Consider the following 11099-nt stretch of genomic DNA (forward strand, 5'->3'; position numbering starts at 1 on the left):
GTGATATTATCCCTAGATACAACAAATACTTAGGAACATGAAATTTGAAAACAAAGAAATCTATTAATGGAAATATTTTACGTACGTGTTACTGCTCAATTTTAAACCGGAAATCGATGAAACTGAAAATTTCTAGTCAAGTGTCAACAAATTTTACAAACTGAACATTTTTGTTGTATTCTCACTGTAGACAAATTATTTTTTTAAAAATGGGTAAAGAGAAAGGTGGTTTTCTTACACCAAAAGCAATAGCTAATCGTATAAAGGCGAAGGGCTTACAGAAATTGCGATGGTATTGTCAGATGTGCCAAAAACAATGCAGAGATGAGGTAAGTTTGTAAACTTTAATAAGTCTGTCTCTTTAATATCATGTAAAGTAATTTTTGTGAAGGCGGAAATATTTTTTTATTTTTATATACAATAAATGTAAAAAAAAAAATGATCCATTCAATCTAATGTACATTCTTTGGAAACCAGGACAAAAAACAATTCAATTGTAAGATTACTCAATCTTTAAAGTAAATGATTAATTAATAAACTGTGAGAAAATAAGATAATAAAAGCGTTATATCACCCTTTATCATATTTACTTGATGATGAAATGCGAGTTATGAATTATTACTGAACCTGTTTGATAAGTGATGTAATTGTGTTTACCTGTGCACTCAGTTAATCTTTCTTTTTTTCAGAATGGATTTAAATGTCACATGATGTCAGAGTCTCATCAGAGGCAGCTGCTACTGTTTGCAGAAAATCCAGATCAATACATCGATGACTTCTCAAAGTAAGTTTGTAATTTTTTTTTTTGGGGGGGGGGGTTTCAAATGTACATGTTTGTGTTAGCTAGAACACAGACTTCGTGGCCAAACAAAACCCTCTTCCAAACACATCTAACACCTTGGCACTGGCAGATTGGCTTAAGATTATTGATTAAATGGACCAAAGAAAAGACACCATGGTCTGTGGCCCTTTACAACAAATATATTTATGCTGGCCTGTTCAGAAATTCATATAATATATATACAATACTTTTACTTCCCCCCTCCCCATGTGTATCATTTACAAAATGTCAAATTTTAAATTGCTTTGGGTTGAATTGTAGAGAGTTTATGGATGGTTATTTGGAGCTGCTAAGGAGAAGATTTGGTACAAAAAGAGTTCACTGTAACATTGTGTACCAGGAGTACATTGCTTTTCGAGAACATGTCCACATGAATGCAACACAGTGGGAGTCACTCACAGAATTTGTCAAATGGCTAGGAAGAGAAGGTAAAACTCTTATAAGTCAGTGGATTTTTTTTATGAAGATATTTGTATATTAATTACCAATTATTATGTTTTACTTGTGGAAAAGCATTGAACAACAGAATGAGTTTCAACAACACTAATTTCTGACCCCCATTATCATAATTGTTTAAATACTTCACATACATCTAAGCAAAAAAGTAACGTTCAGATATTATTATTATAGAACAGAATAAATGGATATAATTAAATGTAATTAAAATTTTGTTAGAATATGTTTATATACAAATTGAGAATATTTGTGAACATGTAGCTAATACATGAAGTTTTGAATGTATTAAGATTTTTTTAAGAAGTTTGTATTGAAATTGGGTGAAAGAAAAACAGACTGAAAATATAATTAATCTTCACACACCATAATATCATATTTATCCTGTAATCAAATGATTCTGTAGGAAAATGTGTAGTGGACAACACAGAGAAAGGCTGGTTCATTCAGTATATTGACCGCGATCCAGAGACAATTAAGAAACAGGAGCAGATAAAAGCCAAGGAGAAAATGGATATGGATGATGAGGAGAGGACGGCTGTTTTTATACAGAAACAAATAGAGCGGGCGGCAGAACAGGGGACGTCAGCGAAAGAGGCAGAGTATACAGAACTAAAGAGAGAGAACGAGGAGGACAAGGGTAAAGCAAATCAATACAGTCAAAGCTTGTGAACTGGAAGGGTCCCCTAAAGATTGAGATGTTAAATTCTTCAAAATATTAAGATTAAAATACATATAGAAGAGTGCTTGGGAATTCCAACAGACTTGGAAACATCCATTGTTAACCTTTAATAATAGATGTTGATGTTTGATAAAAGTTCAGTGATATCAAAATATACATATTACATGCATAAAATGTACATGTAATTTTATATATTGGTGTACAGTATGCCTGTTTTGTTTATGCCTATAAGGTCTTCTTTGTTCACTTGCTAAAAGAATAATTTGAATGCTAAAACCTGGGTGAAATAAGATTATATGCTTATTATGCACTTTTATAAGTTAAACATGTTCAATGATCATAATTGAAATTACCAGCTTAAAAGTTGAGTAAGAGTATGATTTCAACCAGTGCATATAAGGGATGTTTGAGTTGTTATTTTGTAGTTTCTCTGAGTTTTTCTGGACTGAAGCCAAAGAAAAAGGAAGAAAATTCAGCATTGAAGTAAGTTGTAATCTTTCTCATACTGTCATACATCTATACATGTATACCTTGTACAATATGTTATATACCATATATAAATGTAATACTAATATGATTTGCCTTTCAATGTAGAATTGATAATGATAATGGCTTCAAACTAAGATTTATTCCCTTCAGCTTCATTATAAATTGTCATAATGCATTTATTTATTTACACCCATTTTTTGATTTCCCTTGACAGATCAGACAACCCTTTCAGTTCAAAGAAACCAACAGAATCAGAAAAGCCAAAGAAAAGGGAGAGCAGATGGGAAAAAGAAGAGCCCAAGAAGGAGTTAAAAAAAGACCCCTTCAAACCTCCCAAGCCTGGAGAGAAAAGGAAATCAGCTCTGGACGAAATCATGGAGGTTTGTTTGTTTATCAGTTACTTGTCATTTTCTTGACAATTGTTTTACTGCACAAATTCATGGAATATGGATGTATGATGACTATCTCCTTACTTCTATGTCCTTCATACAAACTTCACTTAAAATATTTTATTTTTGATATAAGCAAAGCAATAACTAAAGATAATTTGCATCCAGCTATGCCTATATTCAAAATCTACCAGGTATTCTTTGATTGGATTAGTTTGAAGAGAAAAAGAAAGAGAAAACAAACAGAAAAGATTATTGGCTGATGGAAGGCATTGTTGTCAAGATTGTCACAAAGAAGCTTGGGGAAAAATTCCACAAGAAAAAGGCAATGGTCAAGGTAAATTCCAGTGGCAGATCCAGGAAGTTTGAAAGGGGGGACTATTTTGGAGTAGGAGGAGGGGTCCACAGCCACACCAAAATCTGATTTATCAAAGCATATGTATATTTTCTACAAAAGGGGGTTCGGGGCCCCTTATAAATATCCCAGTGAACTCAACCCCAGGGAGCAGTGAAATTTTATTAGTACAGACCCTGAAACGTGCTACTACCCCAAAAAAGCGTGTGACTTTCGTGCGCTTTCCGTTTCGTGCAAACCGTGTAGCGTTTCGTGTAAACCGTGCAGCGTTTCGTGCAAACCGTGTAGCGTTTCGTGTAAACCGTGCAGCGTTTCGTGTAAGCTCCAAAGCGTTTCGTGCAAACCGTGTAGCGAGCGTGCGAAAAGCGTGTGAGAAACGTGCGACTTTCGTGTAAGAACCGTGTGAGAAACGTGTGACTTTCGTGCAAGAATCGTGTAAGATTCATTCGGAAGTCATTTCATTTTAAATATGGCTATGGATGGGTCAGGATGTCAAATTGTATTAGTATTTTATTATTGAATTAGTTATGCTTGTGATATTTTAGGAGTAAAAACAAAAAAGAAATGGAACAACAAAATGACATTACACGGTAATGTATAATATATATATATTTGTTTGTTTTCTTTTCCTTCTTTAGAAAATGTGTTCAAATTAATCAACTACATAATTATGTACAACAATTTTAAGGGCATTGAATTCAATATACTATCAACGCGATCATGGCTTCTTAAAAAATTTTTCTCAAAGAAAGAAAGAAATACCGGTATTATTTTTTTTTTTAATTTAAAGCAAAAATATATCAGGACTCCGCTCTTCTCTTTACATTTAAAGTACGTGAAAGAAAGTTTTGAAACGATATGTCATTTAATACATAAAACTTGTTGCTCATTATTGTCAAATAAATGGATTTTATAATTTTAATTCACATGCACTGACGACCACATGTTTAGAAATTAGGGGGGGGGGCTTTAATTAAATAACTAGTACAGTCTTTCATTTTTTGTTGTAACTTTCAATCTTATGTTATTTTAAATAAATGCTTAATTTTATATTCTTTTTTAAATTCTTTGTTTAATGTGTGCGCAGATACACCCCTTAAAAATGTATTGGAATCGTCTTTCCGCCTTTCTACTGTGATCAAGGTCATTTACAACAGCGATCACGGGCTCCGAGTGCAAGGCAAAAGAAAACCTGTTTTGCTATATGTGCATGTTGAGTTCACGGCTTAATGACACCTGAAAATTACGACTGAATTTTATTTTTTTTTAAATAAAATAGTTCTATAAATATTTAATGGCTACAACGTATAAATTAGCGGATTTCATCTTTTATTTGTAAATCCGAATTTCTAGCCGTAAACAGTAAAATAAAACTGATTTAGTAGTTTTTGCATGAATAATATGTAAGAAAAGCTTAGGAGTAAATCATGAATACTTGTATATTATTTGTTTTATAAATCACGTACTTTTTATTTCATCTAAGATATTTCAGTTTTCTTATAATATACCTGAATCCGGGTGTAAAGATCGATCTACATTGTATGTACAGTTGTACAATGTACAGTCAAATGCCGCGACTATTAATTAATGTACACATATATACATTACGTTTAGTCGGGTTTTGAAATGAAGGATTTTACAGTACGATGGGTATACTGATGTTATTTTATAAGCTTCATGTAAAAAGAGAAATTTAATAAGAATAGATTAAGACATCACATTTAACCCACCCCCTTACCAGTTTCCCTCCTATAGATAATGCTTACGTAAGACAAAAAAAAAATCTTTATTATTTATTAAATGTATCAATAATCGTTAGTAGAATATATCAGCAAATTTTATTACTAGATCAAAATCAAGAAAAATAATCCGCCTACGGAAATCAAACACAATATATTCAATATTATTTAAATTCAATGAGTTCCTTTTCCAGCAGTAAGAAATCGAATTAGTGTTTAATTTATTAAATTATACTCGTAAAAATATTACATTGAAATAAATGACTAATATATAAAAATTGTATTTTATTAAACAGTCATTTATGATATCGGCATTCCGTTTTTAAACAGTTGGATAAATAAATAAATAAATACGAAATGACAATTATTTATTAATTAATTACAACTGTCAAAGTATTAAATATATCTATCGGTTTATGTAATACTAGTTTACTGATATTCAATTTAAACAGCTGCTAAATTTGGCTTTGTGAAAGATTTCCATTTAATAAATGATACGATCGTAATAATGCCCGAGATATTCCGAGTAGAAAAGTGCGAGAATCGTGTACAAAGCGTGTAAGAAACGTGTACAAAGCGTTTCGTGCAGCCTTTCGTGTAAACCGTGCAGCCTTTCGTGCAAAGCGTTTCGTGTAAACCGTGTAGCGTTTCGTGCAAACCGTGTAGCGTTTCGTGTAAACCGTGCAGCGTTTCGTGCAAACCGTGTAGCGTTCGTGTACCGTTCGTGCAGCGAGCGTGTGGGGTAGTAGCACGTCTCAGGGTCTGTAATCTTTAATTTGCAGTCATGAATTGTTTAAGGTACAGTAGGTGTACTTTTTTCCATTTTGGATTAATTAGTATTGTGTAATGGTAACCAATTTGTACATGTAAATGTTACACGTGTAAACATTGACTTTATCAGTTATTATACCCCACGCAACTAGTTGCGGGAGGTATAATGTTTTTGACCCGTCCGTCAGTCAGTCCGTCAGTCAGTCAGTCAGTCAGTCCTCTTTTTTTTGTCAGCGCAACTCATAAACCGCTGCACAGAATTTCGTCAAACTTTGCAGGTATTTAGGACACAATGTGTAAATGTGCATATTACCAGGAAATTCCGATTCCTTTATTTATTCCGGGAATTTCCGCACTTTTTAACTTAGGCATTTGGCCATACCTTGAATATAGAGATGAACAGTTTGTCAGCGCAACTCCTCATAAACCACTGCACAGAATTTCGTCAAACTTTGCAGGTATTTAGGACACAATGTGTAGATGTGCATATTACCAGGAAATTCCGATTCCATTATTTTTTCCGGGAATTTCCGCACTTTTTAACTTAGGCATTTGGCCATACCTTGAATATAGAGATGAACAGTTTGTCAGCGCAACTCCTCATAAACCGCTGCACAGAATTTCGTCAAACTTTGCAGGTATTTAGGACACAATGTGTAGATGTGCATATTACCAGGAAATTCCGATTCCATTATTTTTTCCGGGAATTTCCGCACTTTTTAACTTAGGCATTTGGCCATACCTTGAATATAGAGATGAACAGTTTGTCAGCGCAACTCCTCATAAACCACTGCACAGAATTTCGTCAAACTTTGCAGATATTTAGGACACAATGTGTAGACGTGCATATTACCAGGAAATTCTGATTCCTTTATTTTTCCGGGAATTTCCGCACTTTTTAACTTAGGCATTTGGCCATACCTTGAATATAGAGATGAACAGTTTGTCAGCGCAACTCCTCATAAACCACTGCACAGAATTTCGTCAAACTTTGCAGATATTTAGGACACAATATGTAGACGTGCATATTACCAGGAAATTCCGATTCCTTAATTTTTCCGGGAATTTCCACACTTTCCAACTTAGACTTTTTGGCCATATTTTGAATATAGAGATGAACAGTTTGTCAGCACCACTCCTCTTAAACTGTTGTACATAATTTCTTTTATCCAAAAGAGTTTTGCCTATTATTCAAGAAAATTTCTCACCCCCCCCCCCCCCCCCCCCCCCCCCCCCCCAATTACTTCAAATTAATGTTTGGATTTGTATAATGCCAAGAAATTTTGATTCCATTATTTATCTAGAAGCTTCATTCCACATTTAAATGTCCTCATATGTAAGACATTTTGATGTGAAGATTTTTTGCAATTATTGCCCTTTTTGATCTATACTATGTATTTAAAGTGCACTGTGCCTTTCATTATGTGTTTCACTGTCAAGTTTGGGGGGATCGTGGGGTATGTGAGCTAGCTCACTTTTTCTTTCATCAACTCTATGACAGTCACAGTTATCTGAAGGCTTTTAATTTCAGGAGGTCCAGGACCTATATAGGGCTGTGATTGAAACATTAGACTCAGGAAACAAAGTCAGGGTAGACCAGAATCACTTAGAGACTGTTATACCAGCTCAAGGTAGGAAGACGCAGCTAGCTTGGACTTGTTTAAACAATATTCATTTTAGACTGGGCAACAGGCATACAATTCCTATATACATACTGCAGATACAAAGAATCAATAGTAGTGGAATATGTTTACTTAGTAATGTAACATACCATATATACTCACCTATAAGTTGTTTTTTTGGAAGTTGAATTTTGGACAAAAACTCATTGTCAGACTAAGGCAAAAAAAAATTAATTTCTTGGTTCTCAGGCCCTCCCTCATCTCTTCCAAGGGTGCCTCATTGACCCTTTTTATTGCTAAATCAATAAAATAAAAACAAAAAATCACCTCCCTCATCATTTTTTTGGGTTTTGTACAATGTAAAAAGCTGTCTCATCATGTTTTGGGGGCAATAAAAAAGAAAAAAAAATGGCTCCCTCCCTCATCATATTTCTTGAAAAGAGGCCTGAGAACCAAGTAATTAACTTTACATGGCCTAATAGGCAAGTTATTAAAAGACTGGTATTTTAGAACGTCACTCCCTTCCATATAAGCTGAAAAAATACAACTGACTTATATGCAGACCGACTTAAAGGCAAGTAAATACAGTATGTCTTTTGTATGGGAGATATTTTGACTCAAGATATGAGATCAAAATTAGAACAGGACTATTTTATTAAGGAAAAGTCTCAAGCCAGTAGATATCACATTTATTGTTTAGTTTTAATAGATTAACTTGAATATTTTTTACATGTACAATCAACAATTTTTAAATATAGTCATATTGTAGACTGAAAAATTGTTACTCCCTTTAAGGTAAACTTGTGAAGATTGTGAACGGAGCCTACAGAGGTCATGATGCTGTTTTGGAGGGGATTGATGAGAAAAAGTTCAGTTGTACAGTATCTATACACTCTGTAAGTAAAACATTTACAATAATGTAGTTTTTAGCTCTACTGGTCAGAGACCAGAAGAGCTTATGCGATAGTAATGCGTCCGTCGTCCGTCCGTCTGTCTGTCTAGCTGTCTGTCTGTCTGTAAACAATTTTTCAAAATGCTACTCCTATTAGAGTTTTGGTCCGATTTCAATATAACTTGGCACACAAGTAGACTACACTAAGATACATAATTCTGTGCATCGGTTTTTGATTTCGATGAACCGTGTTGCCATGGTTACTAAAAATAGAATTTTCTGTGAACTTCTTTCAAAATGCTACTCCTCTTACAGTTTTGGTCCGATTTCAATATAACTTGGCACACAAGTAGACTACACTAAGATACATAATTCTGTGCATCGGTTTTTGATTTCGATGAACCGTGTTGCCATGGTTACTAAAAATAGAATTTTCTGTGAACTTCTTTCAAAATGCTACTACTCTTGCAGTTTTGGTCCGATTTCAATATAACTTGGCACACAAGTAGACTACACTAAGATACATAATTCTGTGCATCGGTTTTTGATTTCGATGTATGGTGTTGCCATGGTTACTAAAAATAGAAATTTCTGTGAACTTCTTTCAAAATGCTACTCCTCCTACAGTTTTGGTCCGATTTCAATATAACTTGGCACACAAGTAGACTACACTAAGATACATAATTCTGTGCATTGGTTTCTGATTTCGATGAACGGTGTTGCCATGGTTACTAAAAAAAGAAATTTCTGTGAAATTTTATTTTAAATACTACTCGTCCACCAGTTTTGTTCTGATTTCAATATAATGTGGCACACAAGTAGACTACACTAAGATACATAATTCCGTGCATCGGTTTTTGATTTTGATGAAAGGTGTTGCCATGGTTGCTAAAAATAGAAATTTCTGTGAAATTCTTTCAAATGCTACTCCTCCTTTAGTTTTGGTCCGATTTAAATATAACTTGGCACACAAGTAGACTACACTAAGATACATTATTCTGTGCATCAGTTTTTATTTTGTTGAGTGTCAAGGATCATTTTTCTATTGATTCCTGTTTTGAAGTCTCAAGTCACAACTGCTACTTTTCTCTTCCTTTGTTTTAAGTATAAAACCAGTAGAGCTACAGCCTCGACAGAGACTTCTGGTTTAAAGTTTGAAATTGTCACATACTATTGATTTATCAATAAATTAAGTTAGAGATTCTGTTGAATATCATGCAGTATCCACTTATGATTCTCTGTGAACTTTTACCTGAAGGTGTTAATCGCCAGTTTGATAATTTTTAGCTCACTTGAGTGAACTTTCTTTGTTTCTCTTCGATTGGATGTCCATCTAGCTGTCTGTCTGCCCTTCCATCTGTCTGTAAACAGTCCGGTGGTAGGTGGGGCCACAATTAGAATTCAAACTATTACTTTTAATTGTACGGAAAAACCCTTTCAAATTCTTCTTTTCAAGAATCACTGATTCATACAATGTGCTTTGTGTTTAAATGTTAGTTTGGATGTTCATGCATCACTTTCTGTTATAGACTACATGTATCAGTGATAGATCTGAAATTATTGTATACAGCAAAATTTTTTTCCCCTGTTTATTTTCGAACATTTCGCCCTTGTCACAAGTGGCAAATTTAAAGAACACAGTATAATTTTGAATTCCTAAACAGACCTTTGACTGCACAAAATTAAAACGAGGCAAAATTGTTAGCAGGTGTAAAAAGGGGAAAATAACATGGGGCAAAAATACAGTAAAAGTCCTTTTTCCGTGTGGTATTAATTTACGCTATGTACGCAGACGCAAATTGGCCACAGAAATTTGTCCCATCGTACTTAAAATACTTGCAAGGAATATAGTATGATTCTAAAAAATTAGCGTAATTTCTACCCAAGGATTAAAGTTTAATAGATAATCTACAGAATAACAACCCCGTGAAAATTAATATGTCTACAGTAACCATATATACAGTATGTTTTAAAAAATGTACATGTCAATAAATGGTAAAAAAAAAAATCAATTTAGAATGTTTCCCTACTTTCTTTCTTATTTCAGGGTCCATTAAAGGGGCGTGTTGTAGACAATGTTCAGTATGAAGATATCAGTAAACTTTTTAACCAAACCTGAAGCTGTGTGTGCCCAATGCAGAAAAGATATGTCAAAGACAGAAAAGGGACAATTAAATCATGACTATGTTTGTCTTTTAATTGCGTCAAAGAGATTGAGCTGGACTTATGTTTTAAAGACACAAGCATCTGTAGGAAGGGACAATAGCTATTATAGTTAGCAGGCAATCTTCGGCCTATTCACTAAACATGCTAAAAGCAATACAATCTATTTAAGAATTTAACTGTCTCATTGCTGTGTTTTATGAAATTTGATCTACATGACTGTATGTTGCTACAAATGAATGTTGAAACATGATGTACATCTATGTTGTTATGTTGATGCACAAAACTGTGTAAAAACAAAATAAATTGAATGCAGCTCTCCATTGAAAAATCTTTAAGTTATTATTATTCTATGAAAAATTTTTATATTTTAAATATATACATGATTATCTAAATCACAGGCACTTGTTTCGGTAGAAAATTTAAATTTTTATTATGATACTATACATGTAGGTTAAAAATTTATTACTGAAACAAGTGATTGTTATGTAAATATATGTTATTTTGTGACTCTTAATGTAATATATACATTGCATGTGTTATAATTATACAGCAAAAATTGGTTGAGTAAAAGGTCTTGGTCCCCGTGAATTCACTTTGCTGTATCAAGAAGTCTTTATATCCATTAAAATTGGTCATAAAAATGTAAATGTCATTTATTTGAACTTCTACTGTTACAGAATATGAAAACCGTCTGCTATAT

At 33.5% G+C, this 11099-nt stretch overlaps 1 protein-coding gene across 1 annotated transcript; it reads left to right on the forward strand.

The window, feature by feature from the left end:
- Nucleotides 1–111: 111 nt before the first annotated feature.
- Nucleotides 112–10589, forward strand: LOC134240596 (DNA/RNA-binding protein KIN17-like). The gene is made up of 10 exons (XM_062722680.1): nucleotides 112–329; nucleotides 690–784; nucleotides 1103–1269; nucleotides 1701–1934; nucleotides 2402–2459; nucleotides 2680–2845; nucleotides 3069–3191; nucleotides 7251–7350; nucleotides 8137–8237; nucleotides 10281–10589. Exons 1-10 carry the CDS (start codon nucleotides 210–212, stop codon nucleotides 10350–10352), a joined length of 1236 nt encoding a protein of 411 aa, XP_062578664.1. The 5' UTR covers nucleotides 112–209; the 3' UTR covers nucleotides 10353–10589.
- Nucleotides 10590–11099: the final 510 nt, after the last annotated feature.

This window comes from Saccostrea cucullata, unplaced genomic scaffold, assembly GCF_032062105.1.
Source record: "Saccostrea cucullata isolate Sc308-1 unplaced genomic scaffold, CSIRO_AGI_Scuc_v1 ctg2980, whole genome shotgun sequence".
NCBI classification, from domain to species: Eukaryota; Metazoa; Mollusca; class Bivalvia; order Ostreida; family Ostreidae; genus Saccostrea; species Saccostrea cuccullata.